At 43.6% G+C, this 27,144-nt stretch overlaps 1 protein-coding gene and 1 pseudogene across 1 annotated transcript; one reads left to right on the forward strand and one right to left on the reverse strand.

Annotated features, from left to right (window-relative positions):
- Positions 1 to 21,031, reverse strand: ZNF671 (zinc finger protein 671). The gene is made up of 4 exons (XM_008706493.2): positions 20,802 to 21,031; positions 3,404 to 3,530; positions 2,545 to 2,667; positions 1 to 1,930 (listed from the first exon to the last, which is right to left on the reverse strand). Exons 1-4 carry the CDS (start codon positions 20,832 to 20,834, stop codon positions 723 to 725), a joined length of 1,491 nt encoding a protein of 496 aa, XP_008704715.2. The 5' UTR covers positions 20,835 to 21,031; the 3' UTR covers positions 1 to 722.
- The window catches only part of LOC103677293, a 13,074-nt pseudogene continuing 6,862 nt past the window's right edge, over positions 20,933 to 27,144 (forward strand).

Here is a 27,144-nt window from a genome sequence, read left to right on the forward strand (position 1 = left end):
TCAAAGAATAAGCCCTTTATTACTGTATAAACATGAGTGATGTGAGGCATGTGATTCCAGGGCTGGAGGCTGAGATTGCACACATCCGCAACGAGCATCACACAAGACGAAAAAGTCCATCAAGATAAACCTTTGCAAGTTACCTGGAAAACCCATCTTGTGTGATTTTTTCCATGCCTCACCAAGACAAAAGGGAGGAAACAAGGCCCCCCATGGGCCACAGAGTCCAATCATGGCTCCTTCTAGGGACTGTGGAGACAGCACAGGTCTGCCTGCCTAAGCGTGCTGGAGTGACTAACACGCACTGTGGGACTCTGAGAGATGGTAATAGTGGGACAGCTTTTGCCACTGGCAAAGGGACTTGGCAATTTACAATGTGCAACACAGCTCCTGACAGCACCTGACATACCAGGCACTCACAAGGAACCTCCTTAGTACAGATGTTCAGATGTGTGAGGTACCACTTCTGAATGATGGCTCCGTCACAAAGCCTACCCTCACAGCTTCACTCTGGGGAGAGCTGTTAGGCTGAACAAGGAGACAGCACATTCCCTGTACTGCTGAGGCCTCTGTCCAGTATGGATTTTCCAGTGCTGAATAAAGTTTGGTCCTTGGGTAAAGGCTTTCCGATGTCTGCTGTGCTCATAATCACTGCTAGGAATTCTCAAATGGACAATAAGTTGGGGCCCTTGGCTAAAGGATTTCCCACATCTGCTGTGGTATTAAGGCTTTTCTCCAGTATGAATCTTCTGGTGGAGAACAAGTGTGTGTTTGCGGTTAAACTCTTTCCCACATTTGCTGCACACGTAAGGCCGTTCTCCAGTATGAACTTTCCAGTGCCGAATAAGATTTGGCCTTTGGGTAAAGGCTTTCCCACATCTGCTGCACTCAAAAGGATTTTCTCCAGAGTGAACTTTCTGGTGCTGAATGAGTTTAGAGATGCAGCTAAAGGCCTTCCCACACCTGCTGCACTCGTAATCACTGCTATGAATTCTCCAGTGTACATTAAGGTGGGAACTTTGGCTAAAGGCCTTCCCACATTCACTGCACTCATAAGGCCTTTCTCCAGTGTGAGTCCTCTGGTGCAGAACAAGTGTGTGTTTGCGGCTGAACTCTTTCCCACATGTGCTACATACATAAGGCCTTGCTCCTGTGTGAACTTCTTGGTGTCTAATGAGGTTAGACTTACTACTAAAGAATTTTCCACAATTACTGCACTGATAGAGTCTTTCACCAGTGTGAACTCGCCTGTGTTCAATCAGGCCAGAGATTTGTCTAAAGAATTTCCCACATTCGCTGCACTCGTAAGGTCTTTCTCCAGTGTGTACGGTCTCATGTTTAAAAAGGTCACAGCTTTGACTAAAGAATTTCCCACATTTGTTGCACTCATAAGGCCTTTCGCCAGTATGGATTCTCTGGTGCCGAGTAAGTGTGTCTTTGCGGGTAAACAATTTCCCACATTCAATGCACTTGTGATGCCGCTGTCCAGGGCGAAGGGCTTCCCCAAGCCTGGGGTTCTTGTGGGGCTTCATCCTAATGTGGGGGACCTGGTGCTGAAGAAGGTCAGAGGTGGCTGGAAAGTCCATTCTACGCTCACTGTATGAATACGTCTTTTCTGGCACATAGAATCTGCAGCTTTTCACAGAGTCCCTGCCCTCATCTCTTCTGAAGGATTTCTCTGCAACGTGGTGCTGATGGACATTTGCACTGAGCCAGAAGTGCTTCCAACAGGCCCCACCCGTGTGTGGTTCCAGCCTGGCTTCTCCCCCCTGGTATTCAGTGAGGTGTAAGATTTCTTTCAATATTGAGCCAGATATGTCACATGGCTGGGGCTTCAGACCTGCCACCGGAGTCCTGACCTGTGACACTCCTTCTAAAGAAACACTCTGCTCAGAGAACGTAGCCTCATCCTCCACTGCACACCAACAACCTGAAAGCAGAGAAGTACTGTTGACATGCATGTTAGGCTTCCGGGGAGGGGCGACCCTAGTGTTATTGTGTGTACGACACACCTGGGAGTACCTCAGTGGCACAGTTCACAGGACAAGAGAGGTAGGGACAGGCTGAGGAAGGGGTTGCAATGCAGAACTGGGTCTCTGAAGGTCACTGAATGAAGGGAGCCTCCTGAAGACAACGATATGTGGATGGAGTACACCAAATGGCTTCCAGTAGAAATCTGGCTGTCAGACAGGTGGGTGCTGTGCAGAAGGGCCCATGCAGGCCCAGGAAGATCCACTTACAAGTGTACAGCTGGTGCTCAAGGATTATTTAAGGGTATGTGTGCATCTCCCGACACGTTAAGTGTAGGCCAATTCTGTAGAACAATGCAGACCCAGCAGGGGGGTAGCCTGGGATCAGGGCAGATAGAAGATGGCAAGGGGCTAGAAGTCCGACAGTAGATAAGCTGCAATGTCAAGAATGGGGAAGGATGGGGAGAAATACTGTGGAGCCACCAGGCTTGATGCCGAACACTGGTGTGAAAAGTTAGTACTGCTAGTTTTGAGCCCAACCTTGATATCATGCCCTTCCCTCACATACACTCACCAGGTCCAAGTCCCTTCTGAGCCTCTCTTTCTGTGGCTGGGGTTGTATCCACCTGATCAGGCATCCGGGGATCTTCCCTTTGCTCCAGTTGGGTGACTAAGTGTGATCTGGAGGATGTAATTCCTAAGAGAGACACAGGACAGGTGAACAGCCACTACTGGCCAGAGCAACGCATCCTATGACACTCTTTAAGTTAAAAACAAAACAAAACAAAAACCTTGGGGAGGGGGGAGAGTGCCTGGGTGGCTCAGTTGGTTGAGTGTCTGACTCTTGGTTTCAGCTCAGGTCACGATCTCAGGGTCATGGGATCGAGCCCCAAGCTGGGCTCTGCACTCAGCGTGGACTCTGCTTGGGATCCTCTCCCTCTCCTTCTGCCCCTCACCTTGCTCATGTTCTCTCTCTGTCTAAAATGAATAAATAAAATCTTTAAACATTTTTTTAAAAAACCTTGAAGGAAGGTTTTGAAGGAACTGCACACAGGTCCCCATAAGTAGGAACTATGTGAGTGCCTGTAACTCCTGGTACAATTAAGCCCCAGAAAATGTTCCCTAGAGAAAGGAAGCAGAACCTTAGGCACAGAGGTGCCATAATTCTGGACAGATTCACCAGCCCCGCAAATGACCAAGACCATGGGATCCACTGGCAAACCACACCTTGTGACTCCCAAACCCTTCGCTGCATGGCTTGAGGACTAGCTGACTCAGAGATGAGAACACTCCATACATCGCAAACTGGGCATCCACAGCACCTACTCCAGGAAACCTGGCAAGGAGGCAGTGCCCATGATCTGACCATGGGAAGGACAGAGCAGCCCCTGGAGAAAAAGAGAAAGCAGATGGGAATGGCATGCAGACCTTACCCAGTGAGGCTAAAAGTGCAAAGTTCTCCAGCATCACATCCTGATATAAAAGTCTCTGAGAATCATCAAGGAGCATCCATTCTTCCCGGGAGAAGCACACGAACACGTCCTCAGAGATCACACAGACCTGCAATGACATGGCCAGCAAGGTCCGGGAAAAGTCTCTTAACAGAGTATCCCCACTCTTTCTACCCACAACAATGTCATGCTCACCCACTTTCCCACTTGCCAGCCAATCCCCCGGGGGTACCCTAAATCATGCGTGGGCTCACTGTTCTCATGGAAGCCCCCAGTAATGGGCCTGCAGGACCATCAGTTCCCACTCACGCCTCTTGTGCACATCACTTCTCAGGCCACCCCTCCCTCACAGCTTCAGCTACCCACCACAGCTCTTCTCACCCACACCACAGACAGCACACCAGACTCCTCACATGTCGCTCTGCACACAGCATGCAGAGACCGCTTGGCAATACAACCAGGATCCTATCCCGCCCCAAACCTCCAGTGGCCCCAACTGCCAAAGGAAAGCCCCCATTCCTGCTTGAAGGCCTCCCAATCTGGACCTTTTCTTCAAACTCAGGCACCCAGGACTACATGCATATTTCAGGTACCCTCAGCCTTCTTCCAGTTCTCTGCTGCACACTGGATTAGTTTCCTACAGCTGCTGTAACAAATCGTTACCGGCTTTGCGGCTTAAGTCAACACAAATTTTTCTTCTTACAGTTGTAAAGATTATAAATCCAAAATGGGCTTCACTAGGACAAAATCAAGATGTCATCAGGATTGTGTTCCTTCGGGCAGTTCTACAAAAGAATCTGTTTCCTCGCCTTTCCCAATTTCTGAAGACATCGTGTATTCCTTGACTCTCTGCCCCTTCCTCCATCTTCAAAGCCAGCAATTATTATCACTCTGACCTCTGTCTACTTCCTGAAATCTTCTTTGACTCTATCCCCCTGCGACTACACTGGGCCCACTGGATAATCTCTCCATGTTGTCCATATACTCAATTTAATTACACACATAAAGTCCCTTTTGCCATGTGAGGTACCATATCCAGAGGTTCAAGGGATTAGAACATGGACGGCTTTGGGAGGTGATTATTTTATCTGTTATACACATGCTGTGCCCTTCTTATCTCCACCTAATCCCCTGAACATCCACTTGACAACTGACGTCCCCGGTTCAGTTGGCGGCCGCAGCATGTTCACAACTTTGAGTCATCTCTGCCTCCCCACCTTCCCTCTCACGATGTACTTCAGCAAACAAAACAGGCCCGAGTAAAGTAACAGAAAACACAAGCTGTTCTGCCTCCTTCACAGCAATCACTCCGACACACCTCATCAATACTCACCGGCACTATAGTCATAGCCTCCTCCTTGGTTCTGTGGCGTGACCATATATAAATATAAAATTCTTCCAGTTATAAAAGAAATAAGTCATGAGGATGAAAAGTATAACACAAGAAATATAGTCAATAATATTGTAATAATTTTGTATGGTGACTACACTTATCTTGCTGAGCATTTCATAATGTATTTAACTGTCAAAATCACTATTGTGAAAATTAATACAGGGAAACCTCACTAAAATGGACTTGGCAGGTGCGGGAAGGGGACCTTTCACATGCTCTACCACTGACAGTCATCTGCAAATACGGGAAGAGACAGATCTTGCGCATGGAACTACTATCCTAACCCACAAGGAGGAAAGGCTTTCTTCACACACGCCCCAACAGCACAGCCAATGAGAGAGGATCACAGCTCTCAGCCCAGCCAATGAGAAGCAACTATACCTCAAACTCCCAGTTTACTTCGGTGGACATTTTGTTTATAAGAACGTTCCCAACTTCCCACTTTCCCCTAATAAGCGTATTCCTCTCCTTTGGGAGACTTGCCTATAGTTTTGCCACAGCTTGCTTGGCCCAGACTGCAGTTCTCTTGCGATTCCCAAATAAACCCATCTCTTGCTGGCACAATAACTGGCAGTTTTATTTTTATGGTTAATACCATACTGTACACTTGAAACTAGTATGTCAACTGTACTTTAACACTGTACGTCAACTAAAAATATTAAAATAAAGTATTTAAAAAATAAATGAATGAATGAATACAAACATACATACATAAGTTTTCTGACCCACCACCTCTGCAACCACTAGCAGAAGCCAAACCACAACCACTGCAGCAACTGGACCAAGAGGGTCAAGACTCAGAAAAACCCGCCATCTTTCCTAACTTTTGCACCTGCTTCCAATCAGCTTTCCCGCTCCCTTGCCTGTCTTCAAGCCTCAGCCAAACGCAAGTGATGCTGCCAGCAAGCTCTGAACAGCTTTTGCTTGTTCTCATTGGGGGGGGGGGGGGCTCTTTTTTTTCCACACCGCCTCCACCAGCACCCCAGCCCTCTACGATCTTCTCCACTCCACAGTGAGGGGACCTGCTGCGACCGCTCCAAATTCCCTATGGCTCCCACCACCCTCAGAACAGAGGCTGAGCTGACCATTTTAGGCTTGAATCCTGTCCCTCTGCTGTCTCTACCAGAAAGGAATGAGACCTGTGGTGTGTTGAACACAGCTCAGCCGTGCCTCCAAGCACCTCCATCTGCCTAGGATGGGTTTATCTCTCTGGGTCCTCTTGGGGAATCTTTCCACGTAACTGCTTGCTTGGATTGAGCCCATGTCCTCAGGGCCCACAGACACAATTTTAGGGATGGAATAAAGGAAGACATATCCCATTTGGGGGAAGGTGAGCACACAGCCATAACCTCAGCAGTCCTCACTGAAGCCTGTGGATAAAACGGGAGCACAAAGGCTGGAGATGGAGATGCTAGTGCTTCCCTCAGTCACTCTATACCCCTAGAAACCAACATACCACATAGGGGTTTATTAATCTTACAGCACAAGGACAAGAAAAGATCCTCTAGATCCACTGGCTTCACCCTGATGTTTTGGTGCAAGTTCACCACCTCCTTCCTCGTCTTTCTGAATGCCATCAGTGGCCTTCACATCAACAGCATCACCCATCCCTGGAGCCAACCAAGAAATTTCAGGACCCCCTCCTAAATCTGAGGACATCAGGTTCTACAAGAAAGTGTGGTCAAGATGGAATTTTTCCAGCATGTGACCTCTGGTGGGGGTAGGGGTAGGACGATACCTTGACACTGCTGTCTCTTAATCACTAACTTTTGTGTGGTTGGCCAGTATCAGCCCACTGGCCTTTGCACCTGACCTGTAGGGCCAGGGGCCAGAAGGGTGCCTCCGTGCCACCAGCTGCACAGGATTAGCCAAGTTATTAGGATATTGATTTTAGAAAAAGTAACATATTTTAAAACCCCTTTCTTGAATCCTTCTTCCCAGGATGGGAACAGATTTGGAAGCAGTTTGGGTAACTGGTGCCGAGGCTGGCTGCACAGCTAAGTGCAGCTCACAACTGTTTTACTGACTATATGTTGGGATAAAGGCTGTAGAGTTGCTGGGGTCTCCTGGGGTTGCCCAAAGTGGATCATTTTTGCAGCTAAGCATATCCAATAAGTGCCCATGACTTTCTTCCACAGCTCAAAGGTCCTCTGTGCACATTCCCGATACAGCTTTGGTCATGCTAGGGAGACAGAATTTAGATTCTCTCTAGTTCTGGCACACAGGTTTTCACACCATTTGACTTAATTTGTATCCTGCCCTTTCCCCGGGGGGGGGGGTCCATAATCTCAAAATAACTACAGTTTCCAGCAGTGGGCTGTCCCCTCTGCCTGTGGGAATCCTGCCTTAACTCTTTGAGCAAGTCTCCCAGGATGGCCCACCTGCCTTCCAATACAGAGTCCTCTCTGAAAACAAACAAACAAAACAAAACAACACGGCCACCACGAAGACAATGACTCTTAGGAGTCCTGCTGTGACTGAAGCACTGGCAGGAAAAGACCCCCTCTCCAGGCCATCATTGGCTGGGAGCTGCCACCTCACGACACAAAGCCTTCTGGGTATTGTTGTAACCACCACTCCACAGGGCTCAGAAAAGAAGCCAGGGTGGTCAGCAGGTGAAAGGCAAAGGAAGCATTTACTGAAAGCCTAAGGTATGCTGAGCCTGCCATTTGTTCCCAAGCCACATTTTGCACTCCACACCTCCTCTTCAAGTCTCCAGCAGGTGGCCCATGTCTTAAGCATGAACAAACTATCTCTGGCTATTTTGGAGGTTCAGGATTTGTATATCCCAGCCTCACCCCTCCTAATTTTTTAAAAGATTTATTTATTTATTTATTTGAGAGAGAGAAAAAGAGAGAATCCACAAGCAGACTCCCCACTGAACATGGAGCCCAACCCAGGGCTCAATCCCAAGACCCGGAGATCACGACCTGAGGCAAAACCAAGAGTCAGACACTTAACCCACTGAGCCACCCAGGTGCGCCTCACCCCTCCTAATTTGGGGCATGAGGAGAATATGTCCCATTTCACCTCCATGATATAAAATGAAAAATGAAGACAAAACCTCCCTGGCAGAACTCTGTGACGATTATTTAAATGATCCTTGCACAAACGCTCCATTCACTAAAATGGCAAGAAAAAATGGTACCTACATCTTGGTGATGTTATCTATAAAGCACTAAAAACGGAGCAAGGTGCACAGTTAGTCCTGGATACGAACCTCATCACCACAAAACAGGCTCATGTACCCATGTGGTGGAAGGTGAGTCCAGATTGCCTATTTGCAGAGTTAAAGACAGTATCTATCAAAATTCAAATACACATACCCCAGACCAACAAGTAGACTTAACAGGAATGATTAAAAATTTTACAGGATGGCACAGTGTGTACAATCTGTGACATTCAAAATTATTTTTGATGCTGTTACACATTTCAGGTAGCCCATTACACAAAGGATGTTTTTCTAAGCAAGATGATTCAAGATTTACAATTTAGGAAATATTTTTTTCCTTTGGACTAAATGGTAGCCAAAGGTGGACATTAATTCAAATTCTGTAGCACATTTCTTCTAGATCTTATGTTCAAATTCATAAATGCTAAACTTGAATTATAACCAATCACATGGTGTTTGGGTTCAAATTGGCAATGGAATCTGGCAGATGGCATCTGATTTCAGGGCCTGAGCTCTAGAGAGAAGCTACCTGGGTATGAAGCAAATAACCCCATTACTGATTATGGTTCCGTGGACAGGAAGCCTCACCTCTCTAAGCCTCCATTTCCTCATTGCTGACATGGGGGAAATAATAGTATCTAAAACACAAGAAGGGGGAGTGGGAGAGGAAGAAGCAGGCTCATATACATGCTATCCTCTGGTCAATCTCCCAACACTACTTTAAACACTTCACAATGGAGGAAAGTGACTCCTGACCACCCACATCCTCTTAACCTACACTCCTGATTCAGAGGGTTCCAGGTGCTCATCACCTGTGGGAACCATTAACTCACCCCTCAAACCTCTCCAATTGTCCTGAGGTAAACTGGGCCTCAGGCGGACCTCTCTAGTCAATGGAAGCTCAGATGAATTACTGACTCACGCTCACCAGGTTCTGTGTCCAATAGAACAATATCCTTTAACACTGAAGACCAAAGGAGGGTACTGTACACTTCTGGGGAGAAAAAGTGAAACCACCCAATTCTATGGAAAATAGCATTTATTTAGGACACATTTAATTTCTCTGAGCAGAAGTGTTTGTAGGTTTCAACAATGAAGTTTTCAGTAATATTCAGACAACTTTTGTAGTTTTCAATAAAATATTTGGAAATGAATGTTAATGAAAGAACTTAAACATATTTCATCATATTCATTCCTAAGAATTTTATTATTTGATGCCATAGAATTGATCTGTAAAAATTTTATCATTCAATTGTTGTGTTCTACACGTTGCTGACATATAGACTACAGTTCACTCACATCTATATCTACCTCCCACATGTGTATTTATACATATACGTAAAGGGAAAGAACCTATACATAGCACTGTTACATTCACTCATGCTAGTGATTTTTCTGCACAAATTGATACTTTTTCTTCATTAAGCTGTTAATATGTTAGATAACATTCTTTGTTTTTTTAATATTAAAGCAACCTGGGATCACTGGAATACATCTCTCTTGGTTATAGTATACAGTACATTTTATACACTGCTGAATATTATTAATATAGTCTTAGTGCTATTTGTGTCTATATTTGTGAGATTAATTCTAGTAAAATTTTCAGATGACTTAGAATTGTCTTTACATTCTATTATGTGTTCGGTAAAGACAGTTGTACTTGGTATGAATTCCTAAACTTAAATGTGTTTGTATCTTTTCATAGGTCTCATAGCCACCAAGGGTTCCCCCTTAGACTAGAGGCTTCTTTCTTTCTTTCTTTCTCTTTCTTTCTTTCTTTTTCTTTCTTTCTTTCTTTCTTTCTTTCTTTCTTTCTTTCTCTCTCTCTCTCTCTCTTTCTTTCTTTCTTTATTAAGATTTTATTTATTTATTTCACGGAGAGATAGCCAGCCAGCAAGAGGGGGAACACAAGCAGGGGGAATGGGAGAGGAAGAAGAAGGCTCCCAGCAGAGGAGCCTGATGCGGGGCTCGATCCCAGGACCCTGGGATCACGCCCTGAACCAAAGGCAGACGCTTAACGACTGAGCCACCCAGGCGCGCCTAGAGTCTTATTTCTTGCTCCAATTAATACTATTTCTTTGTATGGACTACGTTTTGATCCCTTCACCATTTTAGACATTGGAGATATCCTCTCTCAACTTTTTTTTTTTCTAAATTCCAGTACAATTAACAAAGTGTTATATTAGTTTCATGTGGACAATATAGTGATTCAACAATTCTACACATTACTCAGTACCCATCGTAAGTGTACTCTTAATCCCCTTCAGCTTTTCCACCCATCCCCCACCCACCTCCCATCTGGTAATCACATTTGTTCTCTATATTTAAGAGTCTTGTTTCCTCTAGGATGATCGGTAGGGGAAGAAAGGGATAAAGAAAGGGGGGGTAATCAGAAGGGGGAATGAAACATGAGAGACTATGGACTATGAGAAACAAACTGGGACTTCAGAGGGGAGGGGGGTGGGGGAATGGGATAGACCGGTGATGGGTAGTAAGGAGGGCACGTATTGCATGGTGCACTGGGTGTTATACACAACTAATGAATCATCGAGCCTTACATCGGAAACCGGGGATGTACTGTATGGTGACTAACATAATATAATAAAAAATCATTTAAAAAAAAAAAAAGAGTCTTGTTTCCTGTTTCATTTTTTCACATTTGTCTGTTTTCTTTCTTAAATTCCATATATGATTGAAATCATATGGCATTCGTGTTTCTCTGACCAATATCATTTAGCATTATACCTCAAGATCCAAACACATTATCACGTGTGGCAAAGTTTCAGTCTATTTTATGGCTGAATAATATTCCTTTGGAGATATATATTTATCACTTTGCCAGCTGCATTCCCACCGACGGTGCACAAGGGATCCTTTTCTTCCACATCCTCACCAACACTTGTTGTTTCTTGTGTTTTTGAATTTAGCCACTCTGACAGATGTGAAAGCTCATTGTGGTTTTGATTTTCATTTCCCTGATGATGAGTGATGTTGAGCATCTTTTGATGGGTCTGTTGACCATTTGGATGTCTTTTTTGGAGAAACATCTGTTCATGTCTTCTGCCCGTTTTTTAACTAAATTAATTGATTTCTGGTGTTGAGTTGTGTTAGTTCTTTATATATATATTATTATTTATATTTTTTATTGGATATTTTATTGGATATACCATTTTTAAATATTTTCTCCCATTCAGTAGGTGGTCTTTTTGTTTGGTTCATCATTTTCCCTGCTCTTCAAAAACTTTTTATTTGGATGCAGTCCCAATATTTTATTTTTGTTTCCCTTGCATTAGGAGACATATCTAGAAAAATGTTGCTATGACCCATCAGAGAAATTACTGCCTGTGTTCTGTTCCAGGATTTTTATGGTTTCAGGTCTTCTGTTTAGGTCTTTCACCCATTTTGAGTTTATTTTAGTGTATGGTGTAGGAAAATGATAGTTTCATTGTTTTGCATATAGCTGTCCAGTTTTCCAAACACCATTTATTGAAGAGACTTTCTATTTAGATTTTTTTAAAAGATTTTTTTTATTTATTTATGTGACAGAGACAGCCAGCGAGAGAGGGAACACAGCAGGGGAGTGGGAGAGGAAGAAGCAGGCTCCCAGCAGAGGAGCCTGATGCGGGACTCAATCCCAGAACGCCGGGATCACGGCCTGAGCCGAAGGCAGATGCTTAACGACTGCGCTACCCAGGCGCCCCTCTATTTAGATATTTTTGCTTCCTTTGTTGAAGATTAATTGACCATATAGTAGTGGGTTTATTTCTGAGCTCTCTGTTCTGTTCTATTAACCTATGTGTCTGTTTTCCTCCAGTAACATAATGTTTTGATTACTAGAGCTCTGTAGTGTATCTTGAAATCTGGGATCGTGATACCTCCAGTTTTGTTCTTCTTTCTCAAGATTGCTTTGGCTACTCGGGGTCTTTTGTAGTTCCGTATCATACAAATTTTAGGTTTGTTTGTTTTAGTTTTGTGAAATATGCTGTTGTTATTTTAACAGGGATTGCATTAAATGTGTACATTGCTTTAGGTAATAGGGAGATTTTAACAATATTTACTCTCCCAACCCATGAGCATGGAACATCTTCCTATTTGTTTCAGTCATCTTCACTTTCATCAGTGTTTTATAGTTTTCATAGTACAGGTCTTTCACCTCCTTGGTTAAGTAGATCCCTAGGCATTTTATTATTTTTGGTGCAATTATAAATGGGACTGTTTTCTTAATTTCTCTTTATGGCACTTCATTATTAGTGTATAAGAATGTAATAGATTTGTATCCTGTGACGTTAGTGAATTCATTTGTCAATTCTAGTAGTTTTTTGGACAAGCCTTCTGGGTTTTCTATATAGAGTATCATATCCTCTGCAAATAATGCAAGTTTTACTTCTTCCTTACCAATTTGACTGCCTTTCATTTCTTTTTGTTGTCTGATTGCTTTGGTTAGGACTTCCAGTAATACGTTAAATAAAAGTGGTGACATCCTTGTCTTGCTCCTGATCTTAGGGGGAAAGCTGCCAGTTTTTCACACTAACTATGTTAGCTATGGGTTTTTCATATATGGTCTTTATCATGTTGAGGTATATTTCCTCTAAACCTACTTTGTTGAGGGTTTTTATCGAGTGGATGTTGCATTTTGTCAAAAGCTTTTTCTGTATCTATTCAAAGGACCATGTGGTTTTTATCCTTTCTCTTGTTATATCACACTGATTGATTTGCGAATATTGAACCGCCTTGCATCCCAGGAGTAAGTCCCACTTGATTGTAGTGAATGATTTCTTTAAATGTTTGGTTGGATACAGTTTACTAGTATTTTCTTGAGAAATTTTGCACCTATGTTCAGAGATATTGGCCTGCAGTTCTCTTTCTTTGTAGTGTCTTTATCTGGTTTGGGTACCAGAATAATACTAGCCTCATAAAATGAATTTGGAAGCTTTCCTTCCTCTTCTATTTTTTTGAATAGTTTAAGAAGAGTAAGTATTAACTCTTCTTTCAATGTTTGGTAGAATTCACCTGTGAAGCCATCTGGCCCCAGACTTTTGTTTGTTGGGAGATTTTTTAAAAATGTTTATTTATTTATTTGACAGAGGGAGAGAAAGAGCACAAGCAGGGGGAACAGCAGGTAGAGTGAGAGGGAGAGGCAGGCTTCCCTGCTGAGCAAGGAGCCCAACACGCGGCCCGAACCTGGGATTCCAGGATCATGACTCGAGCTGAAGGCAGACGTTTAAATGACTGAGGCTCCCAGGCGCCCCTGTTGGGAGATTTTTTATTACTGATTCAATTTCATTGCTGGTAATCAGTGAGTTCAAATTTTCTATTTCTTCCTGATTCAGTTTTGGGAGGTTATATGATTCTAGTAATTTATCCATTTCCTCTAGATTATCCAATTTGTTGGCATATAATGTTACATAATATTCCTATAATCTTTGTATTTCTGTGGCATTGGTTATTTCTCCTCTTTCATTTTTTATTCTGTTTGAGTCCTCTCCTTTTAATTTTTTTGAATATTTTATTTATTTGAGAGAGAGAAAGAGCACGAGCAGGGGGAAGGGCCAGAGGGAGCGAGAGAAGCAGACTCCCTGGTGAGCAGGGAGCCAGAGGTGAAACTCTATTCCAGGACCCTGGGATCATGACCTGAGCTGAAGGCACATGCTCAACTGACTGAACCACCCAAGCACCCCTCTTTTTAATTTTTAATTTAATTTAATTTTTGATGAGTGTGGCTAAAGGTTTATCAGTTCTGTTCATCTTTTCAAAGCAGCTCCTGGTTTCATTGACCTGTTGTATTTTTAGTTTCTATTGTATTCCTGCTCTAATTTTTATCATTTCTTTCCTTATACTGGTTTGGGGTTTTGTTTGTTCTTCTTTTTCTAGCTCCTTTAGGTGTAAGGTTAGGTTGTTTGAGATTTTTCTTGCTGCTTGAGGTAGGCCTGTATTGTTATAAAATTCCCAATTAGGACAGCTTTTGCTGCATCCCAAAGATTTTGGACCATTGCATTTTCATTTTCATTTGTCTCCATGTATTTTGTTATTTCTTCTTTGATTTCTTGGTTGACTGATTCATCACTTAGTAGGATGTTATTTAACCTCCATGTATTTGTGGGGTTTTTTGTTTTTGTTTTAAGATTTTATTTATTCATTTGAGAAAGAGAGCACAAGCAGGGGGAGAGGCAGAGGGAGAGGAAGAAGCAGATTCCCCGTTGAGCTGGGAGCCCGACATGGGACTCATTCCCAGGACCTGGAGATCATGACCTGAGCTGAAGGCAGACGCTCAACCATCTGAGCCACTCATTTGTGGCTTTACAGACTTTTTCTGTATTTGTGTTCTCATATTTGTGTTCTTTACAGATATTTTCTTGTGGTTTATTTCTAGTTTCATAGCATTGTGGTCAGAAAAGATGCATGGTATGACTTTCTGAATTTGTTGAGACTTGCTTTGTGGCCTAACATGATCTATTCTGGATAGCGTTCAACACGCACTTGAGAAGAATGTATATTCCGTTGTTTCAGGATGGGATGTTCTGAATATATGTTAGATACATCTGGTCCAACATGTCATTCAAAGTCACTGGTTCCTTGCTGACTGTTTGGATGATCTGTCCATCAATGTAATTAGGGTGTTAAAGTCCCCTACTATTATTGTATTACTATCAATTACTCCCTTCATGTTTGCTATTGGCTGCTTTATGTATTTGGGTGTTAACATGTTGGGTTCATAAATAATTAAAATTATTATATCTTGTTGGATTGTTCTCTTTATAATTATACAATGCCCTGCTTTGTTTCATTACAGTCTTTGTTTTAAAGCCTATTTTGTCCGACATAAGTATTGGTACCCTGGCTTTCTTTTCATTTCCATTTACATCATGAGTGCTTTTCCATCCCTTCCCTTTCAATCTGCATGTATTTTTGGGTCATAAGTAAGTCTCTTGTAGGCAGTATATAGATGGGTCTTGCTTTTTTACCCACTCCATCATCCTATGTCTTTTGACTGAAGCATTTGGTCTATTTACATTCAAAGTAATTGTTGATAGGTATGTACTTACTGCCATTTTGTTACTTGTCTTGTGATTATTTTTGCAGTTCTTCTCTGTTCCTTTCTTCCCTTGCTTTCTGCTCTCATTGTTTTCTGGCTTTCCTTAGTGATATACTCAAATTTCTCCCCCCTTCCTTTTTTTGCATATCTATTACTGGTTTTTGATTTGTGGTTTCCATTAGGTTTGTATATAATATCTTATGCATATAACAGTCTATATTAAGCTGACAGTCACAAGTGTGAACCCATTCTTTAATCCTCTTCCCCCACCCCACATTTTAAGTCTGTGGTGTTGTACTTTACATCCTTTTGTGAATCCCTTTAGCAATTTTTATAGATATACTTAATTTTACTGTGTTTGATCTTCCTACTTTTCTTACTCCTGTTTAGTCTTTCCTTTCCACTTAGAGTCCCTTTTAACATTTCTTGTAGGGCTGGTTCAGTGGTCGTTTATTCCTTATGAAGAAAAGGCTCTGTAGCGTCCTGCAGTGCAATGTTGCCTTTTCACCAGAACCTGGTGCTACAGCGGTGTCCCCTATGTGTGTTATGTGCACCCTACTGTTATGGCTGAGCCACTTTTGCCTTCAGTTCAGTAATTTGCAATGGCGCTCTGCCTGTTGTGGGCAGGGTTTGGTACCTGTATTGTTAATGGGGCAGTCGGGGGCCACCCCTGGGCTTGAGTTGAGTCAGACCAGGCATTTGACAGAGCTGCAGTCACACTGAACAGCAGGGCACTCTGTGTTGTCCTGAGAGGACTTCGCTGGTGGGCATAGCCTGCAATTAGCCCAATGTCTGCTCCCAACCCAGTGCTGGGGCTGCAGTCAAACTGTTGTGTGTGGTTATCTTCCCTTCTCCCCAGGACTGAAGTCACTTTGCAGTAGTGCTGGCCCCTGTCCAGACTCCTTGCACACTGCCATGCTCGTAGCGCCTCTTTTGACAGAGTGCTGCAGAAGGGGTGTTGGAGGGGTAGGTCTGCTGGAGAACACGAGCATGTTAGCAAGGTATGTGATGTTCTGCTTCTGGGAGAGAACCTGAAGTCACACTGGAGAACTCCTGCAGAGTGGGGTCCACAGGAGAGCATGACACCCATGGTACTAGCAAGGTTTTCACTGGTCTGCTATGGCAGGGGACATACAGTCACTTTGGACGGACTCCAGTAAGGCTGGATTAGAGAGGGTGGGGTGTGCCAGTGGCAAGTAAATGAAGAGAGTTCATTCTGCGGTAGTTCCTGCAGGTGTCCATGTATCTAGCCTAGGGGTGCAGGGGAAGGAAATGGCATCTGACAACTCCTTTATTCTTGGAGAAGTCTCCTTAAAATCCCTGCCCCTCCAGCACATGTTCTGAAACAAGCAAATAAATCTCCTTTCAGTTTCCATCAGGCATTTTTCAAACTGCTGCTTCTATGCTGTATCTCAGTGGGGCTGTTTTTATGCTGTCTCTTTAAGGTCAGGGACTGTTTCCTATCTCCCTCCAAGGCCACTGAGTTTTAAAGTTTTAGGTGTTAAGCATTCCTGATTTTAAGAATTCAAGAAGTTAAGCCTTTCTGGTTTTCAAAGCCAAATACTATGGGTATTAGTTTTCCTACTGTGGGTTCCTGGTGTCCAGGGTACCTAGTGTGGGGTCTGCTCCTCTTCCTTCTCTGTGCCTGCAGTGTCCCTCCCTCCTATAGTCACTCAGGTTGTGACCTTGAGGTCAAGGTATCGAGCTCCATGTCAGGCTCCGCACTCAGCACAGAGTCTGCTTGAGATTCTCTCTCCCCCTCCCTCTGCCCCTCCCACTTGTATGTGGTTTCTCTTTCACTTATCTCTCAAATAAATAAATGAATCTTCAGGAAAATTAAAAATAAAAATTTTAAAGAGTTTTTGAAGGCTTATTCTTATGTACAAATACAGTTAGCATTCTTACATCTTCTTGATTAAATTACTTATCTAATATTTTAAATGTCCCTATGTTATCTTTGGTAATACTACTTTCTCTGAAGCTGACAATTTCTTATATTAATATAATCACTCCAACCCTCTTATTAGTATTTGTGTCTTATTTCATTCCATTCCTTTTAGCTTTTCTCTATTTTTGTAATGAAGGCTCATTTATTACAGACTGCACAGACTTCGCCTATGTATTTAACACAGTCTGACAATCTCTCTTTATAATTACACTATATAAAACATTTAAAGTAAAAAACTGAACAGAATTGTGGGTACAAATGTGTAAATTACTTGCTCTTGCCTATCCTCTCAGAAAGAGATAAATCAAACAAAAAATAAGCATACAGGTGATATTAAGAATACAATATTCAAAAAAGAATGTAACGTTCACAAGACATTCACCTTGGTTTTACATCACTGAACATTTAAACACTTACATTCACTAAGGCAAAAATAAATCAGATTAAATACAGGTTAAAAGTTTTCTGAATTCTCAATGGACATAGGTATATATTTATTTACTAGGTCAGTGTGATAGTGACATACACTGTGACAAGATATACAAGATATACAAGACAGTGACAAGAAATACATATTTGATCTTCGTCCCTGTTTCTGGCACAGAGCTCCCAAAACTGCTGGTATTTCCTAAGTGATGAGGAAAAGATGTCTTTTCTTTTGTTAATGAGGTGACTTTAGGAAGGCATTTAAGGAGGAGGGTTGGTTGCCAGGAGAATCAACCATGTGATTGTAGGGTTGAAACTTTTAGTCCTACCCCCTGACCTCTGGAGAGAGCTGAATGGTTAGGGACTGAGTTCAATCAATCACTAACAGCTGATGATTTAATCAATCGTGCCCACATAATACAGCTTCCATAAAGCCCCAAAACCACCCCCAAAGGGTTCAAAGAGCTTCTGGTTGGTGAATGAGTAGAGATTCAGGGAGAGCAGTGCATTAGGAAAGAGCATGGAAGCTCTGTGCCCTTTCCCCATACCTTGCCTTATGCATCTCTTCATATGGCTGTTTCTGAATTATATCCTTTTATAATATATCACTAATCTATTAAGTAAAATGTTTCCCTGAGTTCTGTGAGCCACTCTAGTAAATTAATCAAAACCAAGGAGGGGCGTCATTAGAACCTCCAATCTATAGCCAGTTGGTCAGAAACATAGGTGACAACATGGATGTGTGACTGGTGTCTGAAGGGGGAAGGGCAGACAGTCTTACAGGACTAAACACTTAAGATCTGATGGTATTTCCCGGTAAATAGTGTCAGATTTGAACTGAACTGTAGGATACCCAGGTGGGTCAGAGAATTGCGACTTGGTGTGGGGTAAACCCACCCCTACACACTGGAATTGGTGTGGTCATAATCTTACACAGAGTTTCACAAATAGGGCTCCATAAGAGAATTGGTTCCTACATAAAATAATTTCAGTGAATACTGTCTTAAAAACCCCATGGGGGGGGGAGCATGGAAGGGGAGGCCTGAGTGGCTCAGTTAAGCATCTACCTTGGGCTCAGGTCAAGATCCCAGGGTCCTGGGACTGAATCGCACCTGGGCTCCTTGCTCAGTGGGGAGCCTGCTTCTCCCTCTGCCTGCTGCTCACCATGCTTGTGCGCTCTGACAAATAAATAAATAAACCTTAAAAACAGCAACAACAACATGGAAGGTACATGCCTAGGAGCAGTCTAAATGCATGGAAGAAAAATCAACTCATTAACTATAATGGATTCTTCAGGACATAAATGCTTAATTCTCTCATGAAATCAATCTGACAGGGGATACAAAGTGAGAACAATCTAGGAATTTAGATATTCCAAACTTTTTTCACTGGCTGTTTTGCAGTTCAAGAAGGAAACCAGAATCTATATCCCAAAATATGAATCTCTGACAAAAAAATTATTTTGAGCTGAAGACAATCATGAAACAGCAAACACAGAAAAAATCTCCCTTTTCTTCCCAAAAGCAGGATATAAATTCTCCATTTACTGGAGATAGATCCTTACCAGACCAAAGACTGGCACCAAAGGAATCTGCAAACAAATCACACATCAGTTTCCTCCCATGTGTTTACCTTCCCACAGTCTCCTACCTTTGGAAATCTAACACAACTTTTCTTCCTGTCATTTCTCGATAAACTTATTGTTCTTTGTTGAAAATGCTCTATCAACTGGAATTCTGAGCCACCATTTTGAGTTACTTTTGATTTAGGTTTCTCCCATCTGTGTTGCATACATCAATAAACTATCTTTCTCTTGTTAGTTTCTTGAGTCCCAGCCAATTATATGTAAACCTGTCTTATACGCTGAAACTAATGTAACTTTGTGTGTCAATTATACTTCCATTAAAAGAAAAAGAATCCAAGCTAAGATGGTTACAGTTTTGCTTCCACTACACTCATAAAAATCACATATAGGGCATGTGAGCAGAAACACCTCTTATGTTGTAACAACTTATAATATGAGGAATGCTTTGGTAGGAACTTCCTGTGAGGCAATATGCCCCCAAAGAGTTTGTCCATGGAAAATTTAAGTCAAAAACATAAAGAGGCTGGGACAATCTATCATATGGTATTTGAGGTATTTTGTCTTGTTAAGACTGAGTGAAGTGGAATCACTCTTAGCACTGGAGGAGCTTTTCAACGTGTGTTTCCCTTAGGCCAGGGTGTTCAAAAGTGAAGGTGAGGTCGTCAGACAGTAGCGATTTTACAGCACCCCGACCTTGGTGGGTCACCATCCCATACCAGGATCCTCATGCCCTACAGCCTTCTCTTCATGCAGACACTGGGCAGAATCCTTTCAAATGCCAGGACTCCATCTTTCTGGTGGGAAGTGCCAGGAATGCCCACGCTTTCTCCCCTACTGCCCCCCCTCCGCCCCACAACAGTCCTCCCCTTTCACACCAGGGACCATTTAAAATAACATACTTATGGGGCACCTGGCTGGCTCAGTCAGTGGAGCACAGGGCTCTTGATCTTGGGGTTGTAAGCTCCAGCCCTATGTTGAGTGTAGAGATTTAAAATCTTTAAAAATTAAAATAAAATAAAATAACTGCTACCCCTAAATCTGATCTCCAGGCCCTGACCTAGTCCAGACCACTATTCTCACCCTGTGGATATCTCCAACTCAGCCGGTTCTCCCTGAACCCTCCACCTTCCATCCCAGATCCCCATGTGACACTTCTATCCCGAGACATCTCAGAATCAACCATGTCCAAAACTCAACTTATGATCCCTCTGAAACCTCCCTACATCGACTTCCCGATTTCCATTTTCAAGACGTCCATGAAAAACCGAACAGCAAAAATTAAAGACTTGGTTTTTCACTCTTTACTCTCAATCACACCCACATGTGATGCAGCAGTAACTACAGTTGGTTATATCTTTAAAATCTATCCAGAATCTGACCACTTCTTCCCTGTCTTCTGGCACTACTCTGGTTCACCCACCATCAGAACATTTTGGGGAGTCCGCTGCACTAGCCTACTTAATGGTCTCCAAGAATCCACATTCGTATACCACGCCCCAAACTAATCTGTTTTGCTCTGCGGAAAAATGTGGCTATCTTTTTAGTCCCCACTCATATCAAGTCCTTCTTCTATTCAAAACCCCTATAGCTCCCAGAGTCCTCATAATGCGAGTACAACTTCTCAGGAAAGGCGTGCCGCCGCCTCACGCTCTCTGTCCCCTGAGGTCAGAAACCCCCGCCTCAGGCGCCCCTCCAGCCTTTGCACCAGCCGGCCCCTCACTCACCGGGACCCCGCCCGCCGGCGCCTCAGTGTCCGGAACACCCGGGCCTGGCTCAAGCCTTTAGGGTTTGGATGTGGGGAGGGCGGGGGAACGAGCGTTTACCTGAGCCGGGTCCGTGGGCGCGGCCGCCGCCATCAGATTCGGTGGGCGGAGCGGGGGCCCGGAGAGGTCCAGGTCTAGGTCGGAGACGCAAACACGGCCGTCCCAAGTCTCGCCCCAGCCGCTGGGCCACGATGCGCGCCGCCAACACCGAGCCTCCGACTAGCCTCAGTGAAACGGAGACGACCCCCACCCCGCCCACCTCCGGCCTAAGCAAGCAATCAAAAGCTCCGGCTTGCGTAGATCCTGGCCAATGCAAGGAGGATGCCGGAAGTCCCGCCCAGCCGCCTTTCGCACTCATGGAAACGCCCCCCTCCTGGGCCTTCATTGGATTGCGGCGCTTAGGCTTCTGGGTAATGTAGTTCTTTATGAGCTATAGGCACCGGTAAGTGGCCCTGCGCGGAAGTTCCTGGGAAAAGCAAGGGACCACGGCGAAGGGCGTGGTCAGTGGTACGCCCTACTCCTCGAGGATTCGGTGGGACTTCTCTCCTCCTTAGAGACCCGCATCCAGATTTCGTGAAGTGTACTGTGGACCAATCACAGATATGTTTGTAGACATTGTACTATTTCACATGTTCCCCAAAGCTACAAAATCAAATGGACACACACCACCATTAAGTCCACTTGTATCTGGGAGCTAATAACAATTACCTTGCTGGTTTTTAAATAACATATTGAACGCGTTTTAAGATCAGTTTTGCAAACTTCAGTTCTGGTTAGGGACAAGAGAGAAAAGACTCCAGACAAGGCTATGGAGTGGAAGGGAAAAAAAGGATGTTGAGCACCCATGAAGTCAGTGGACAAATTTCCTCAAACTTTTCTCCTGCTTGTATAATCAGTAACTGTATCAACCCAGCAAGGGGCACTTTTTTTCCCAGATAATATTTCTTATTCCATATCCTAAGATAGGTAGAATTACTTTTAAGATCTGAGACCTCTCTGAAAAGGATCACAACCATTTGAATGCCATTTTCTCCTGTACAGTGTCTGTCATTGTCAAATGTTTGAGACACCATGAGGTCATGTCGTGTTATTTTTTTATTAAAGATTTTATTTGTGGTGCCAGGATGGCTCAGTTGGTTGGGTGTCTGCCTTGGGCTTAGGTGGTGATCCCCGGGTCCTGGGATCCAGCCCTGCATCGGGCTCCCTGCTTAAGGAGGAGTCTGCTCCTCCCTCTCCATCTGCCCCCCACTTGTGCTTTCTCTCTAGCACTCTTTCTCTAATAAATAAATAAATCTTAAAAAAAAAAAAAAAGATTGCTGCTCAAACACAAAGCGGGTTCCTGACTTAAAAAAAAAAAGGATTTTATTTACTTATATGAGAGATAGAGTGAGAGAGCAGGAGGAGGAACAGAGGGAGAGGGACAAGCCGACTCCATGCTGAGTGCAGGGCTCACTCCCAGGACCCCAAAATCATGACTTGAGCTGAAGGCAGACGCTTAACTGGCTGAGCCGCCCAGGTGCCCCTCACGTGTTATTTTAGGTAGGTTTCAGCAGGGAGCTGAGATTATCATTGAAAAAATTTCTGAGTCCTGAAGTATGAGAAATGAAAGAATGAAGCTCAGCACATAGCGGTATTGGAATCTTGACCACAGTCAAAGCTTTGTCTACAGGCCCTCCTGCTCCTCCTCCCTGTCCCCCTCCTCCTCTGCTTCTTCTCTTTTTCCATTCCTGGAAACATGGAGCAATTGGAGGAAGAGATAAAGAGGGTATTTAGACAAGGTCAGAATGGTAAAAATCAATAGCAAAACTTGTTGTCAGGGAAATTCAATGCTCTCATATATATGTTCAATGAGCAACTACTAGGTTTTAGGCACTGTCTTAATTGCATGAGGCACATCATGATAGGGGTTTCCAGGAGTTCTCTATAATATAGGACATGTCCTACCTTTAATGATTTTTGTTCTGCATTCTTCATTGACACTGTCAGGATGCCTGAAGTGTTTTATATTCAGCTTTTCTCAATAAACTACCAAAATTCAGCAGTTAGATCTATTTTCCCACCACTGTAATTGACACTACACTCAGTTAAGTCACAACACTATTGAGGTGCCTGGGTGGCTCAGTCAGTTAAGCATCTGCCTTCGGCTCAGGTCATGAACCCAGGAGCCTGGGATCGAGCCCCACGTTGGGCTATCTGCTCAGCAGGAAGCCTCCTTCTCCCTCTCTCTCTGCCTTCCGCTCTGCCTGCATGTGCTCTCTCTCTGTCAAATAAATAAACAAATAAATAAAATCTTAAAATAAATGACAACACTAGTTGAAAATCATATCTCTACAAATAAAGATCAAGACAATTCCTGGAGCACCTGGCTGGCTCAGTCTGTAGAGCACGTGACTCTTGATCTCAGGATCATGATTTCAAGCCCACAATGGGTGCAGAGCTTACTTAAAAAACAAAAAACGAAGAGACAATTCCTTATGATTTGTCCTGCAAGATAGGCTAAGGGAAGATCAATAGATGGCATTTAGAATTTGAAATTCTTATTTTTCAAATTCAAGAAAAGAAAAAGTGGGGCACCTGGGTGGCTCAGTCAGTGAAGCATTTGCCTTTGGCTTAGGTCATGATCTCATGGGTCCTGGGCTTGAGCCTGGTGTTGGGCTCCCTGCTCAGCGGGGCGTGGGTTTCTCCCACTCCCTCTGCCCCTTCCACCGTCTGCACTTTCTCACACATGCTCTCTAATAAATAAACAAACAAACAAATAAATAAAATCTTTATTAAAAAAAGAAAGGAAAGACCATCCTTTAAACAAAACGACTTTTAACAACTACTCACAGTTCATTTGAGATACCTATGCATCAATACACATGGCTCTGAATATCAGCCCACTGGAGTCAGCCTTGTTCCAGTAGCACATTTCTTTTTTTTTTTTTTTAAAGATTTTATTTATTTATTTGACGGAGATAGAGACAGCCAGCGAGAGAGGGAACACAAGCAGGGGGAGTGGGAGAGGAAGAAGCAGGCTCATAGGGGAGAAGCCTGATGCGGGGCTCAATCCCATAACGCCGGGATCACGCCCTGAGCCGAAGGCAGACGCTTAACCGCTGTGCCACCCAGGCGCCCCTCCTTCTTTTTTTTTTTTTTTTAAAGATTTTATTTATTTATTTGACAGAGAGAGAGAGACAGCCAGCGAGAGAGGGAACACAGGCAGGGGGAGTGGGAGAGGAAGAAGCAGGCTCCCAGCTGAGGAGCCTGATGTGGGGCTCGACCCCATAACGCCGGGATCACGCCCTGAGCCGAAGGCAGACGCTTAACAACTGAGCCACCCAGGCGCCCCCAGTAGCACATTTCTGAAAGCGAGACAATTAGTATCTTTACTGAACTTCTGAAAATCAATCAATCAGTTATAAATCCCAGTCCAGAAAGACAGCCAAGCAGGGACAGTCTCAGGCTCCTAGCCAAAAGCCAATCAGCTAAGTGCCTCACTCCAATGGCCAAGTTTCTGACAGTGAGCTTCTGAACAGTGAAGGTACTCCAGTGATAACAGAGCCAAAAATCTGTCCAGCCCTAAACACTCCCATTTCTGAAAGTCCAGCATTCACTAAATACCAAACTTCCTAATATCCTATATAAGACTAGCTCCATCATGGGACGCCTGGGTGGCTCAGTCAGTTGAGCTTTTGAGCTCAGGTCACGATCTCAGTGGCATGGGGTTGAGCCCTGTCAGGCTCCCAGCTCAGTGCAAAGTCGGCTTGTCCCTCTCCCTCTGCCAAGCCCCCCCCCCAACCCTCCCCTGCCGCCGACTTATGCATTCTCTCTCTCTCAAACAAATAAAATCTTAAAAAATAAAAAAGATTAGCTCCATCCTTTGTTCGTGGAGACCGTGTCTTATAAATACGGCTTCCTGTTGCAGGCAAATAAGAGGTTTACCTTTTTTTGCATTAGATATTTCCTATTGCTGCTGTAACAAATTTATTGCTTTAAAACAACAGAAATTTATTCTCTCACAGTTCTGGAAGCCAGGAGTCAGAAATGAACCTTATGAGACTAAAATCAAGGTGTGGGCAGAGTGGTTCCAGGGGAGATTTTTTCTTTGCCTTTTCCAGCTCCTGGTGGCTGTCCATATTCCTTGCATCAGAATAACCTGCCTTCCTTATCACATTGCCTTCTCCTCTTCCATAGTCAAATGTTCCTCTGTCCCCAACTTTGTGATTATGTTTAGAGCTCACCCAGATTAATCCATCCCAAATTATCATCCCATCGAAAAACTTTTATCTTAATCACATCTGAAAAAAAAATCACATCTGCAAAATTTCTTTTGCCCTACAAGGGAGCCTTTTTCAACCTACCACAGATATCAAGTTAAATTCACTATTTGTTGCAATTGTGTAAGACTTCCAAAGGTTCAACTTCTGTTTATGCTTATGGATATAGTTGTCCTAATAGTAGCTGTTAAATATATTGTCTGTAAATATAAATAAATAGTAGCTGTTAAATATATTATCCCATATTACCAATGGGATACCCAATTGGTAAAATACTAATTTAGACTTCCACTTCAACACACACACAAATATTAATTTCAGGTGGATAAGGCTTTATGGTACAACAAGAATTACAGCTCTTAAAAGGTCATGGAAGTAGGATGCCTGGGTGGCTCAGAAGCTAAGCATCTTACTCTTGATTTTGGCTCAGGTCATGATCTCAGGGTCGTGAGATACAGCTCCACATCAGGCTCCGCTCTGGGCGTGGAGCCTGCTTAAGATTCTCTCTCTGTCCCTCTGCCCCTGCACCTCCTGCACATTCTCTCTCTCTCTCTCTCTCTCTCTCTCTCTCTCTCTCCCTAAGAGAAAAAAGAAAAAAGAAAAACGAAGATCATGGAAGAAATTCCCTTTGTTAAATATACAGAGCAGATTTTGTCAAAGCAGATATAAAACGCATCATCATAAAGATACATCAAAATAAATTCAACTACATTAAATTGAAGGGCTTCTGTTCATTATAAAATATTATAAAAATTGAAATGAAATGCACAGTTAAGGAGACATCTGAATGCTCTATAATGATTTATCATGTAGTATTAGGTGTCCAGGAACTGGTCAAAAGAAGGATGAGTGCTCAGGTGTCCTCCCTAAGTCAGTTATACCCTGGAGCCAGGCGTCTTGGTGTCAATGTGTGGAGTTAATGGTTTTGGAAAACACATGATGACCCCGACCAGTCACTCCTTAGATGTTATCTATTGTGCCGGAAGACTCAAAGGAATCATTAACTCCTTGACCTTTACAAGGAGGACCTACATTATAGGTACTACAAGGCATGTGTAGAGTGGGATGCAAGTCCTAGCAACAACAGAAGCAGGAAAAGGAGCAAAAAGCAGTCCTTTATCAGGTCCCTTCAGCTTCCCTATCTCATCATCACATTGCTTCCAATTAATGTATAATTAGAACCACAGGCATCAGTCAAATTCAGATTAACTCTGGCCACAGTGTGCCATAGGCAGGGTTGAGACTTCTGATTGTATCACAAACAAATGCTCTGAAGTCTGAGTGTCTTTGACTCCTGCTGTTAACTTTTCACAGCGGGTCCAACTGTTAATAGGTTTCTTTATCTACTATCAGGTTTGCCAACTGGACTATTATCTATTGTGTCAGGTGTTGTTATAAGTTTTTTGGTTAAAGCAATTGCCTGATCTTTGGTTAAATCCATTATTTCATAAGCTCTTGAGACAGGTCCATAGTCTACCTAATTTTATCAGGACTTATGCATTTCTTACCTAGAAATCATATCTAAAGAAAATTTCCTAATTTCCTACTTTTTTACCCTGAAGTGCAGTCTATACACCAAAGGGAGGTAAGTGTTGGATAGCTTTTCTTTTTCAAGCCATTTTCATAATTTCCTTTAGACAGAGGCATGCCATTTCCCAGTGCCCCTTAGGACGATCTAGGTCTTTTCTCCCGGAGTCAGGTGCGGAATTTGCAACTTCGGTGGTGCACTGGGAAAACTACATTTCCCGGCAAGTCATGCCACGAACACAGCGTGGCTGAGCCAATGAAGGCATTGATAATAGGCGTTTCCTTTTGAGCACAAACGGTCAGGGCGTGACTTCCAGTGTCCTCCGCATGACGGTAGTTTTGGTTGCTCATGGGTCTGTTTCAGTGCAGTCTACACACGCGAGGGATGTAGGGGTGAGAACGAGAGGGAACGGTCCATAAGGCAGAGAGGTGGATCCACGGCTGGGCAACGCCGCTGCCGCCTAGGCTGCCCCCACGGGGCGGGGGACGGGACGGGTTAGGGATCCCAGCCTGGGTGTCCCCTCAGTCCACGCAGTCCGATGGGGGCTGGGGCACCCAGGGACCTGGCTCAGGTAAACCATCGTACCCCCAAGTTCTCCCCCTACACAGACCCTAAA

Source organism: Ursus maritimus, unplaced genomic scaffold, assembly GCF_017311325.1.
Source record: "Ursus maritimus isolate PB19 unplaced genomic scaffold, ASM1731132v1 scaffold_19, whole genome shotgun sequence".
Lineage (NCBI taxonomy): Eukaryota > Metazoa > Chordata > Mammalia > Carnivora > Ursidae > Ursus > Ursus maritimus.

Bases quoted from the DNA above. Each gene is read 5' to 3' on its own strand.
- ZNF671 (XM_008706493.2), bottom strand. From the start codon at position 20,834: ATGGCGGCGGCCGCGCCCACGGACCCGGCTCAG. The intron at 2,668-3,403 runs GTAAGGTCTGCA...TGTCTCTCTTAG, and splicing joins TGCACTTTTAGCCTCACTGG to GAATTACATCCTCCAGATCA. The intron at 1,931-2,544 runs GTGAGTGTATGT...CTCTGCTTTCAG, and splicing joins TCAGAAGGGACTTGGACCTG to GTTGTTGGTGTGCAGTGGAG.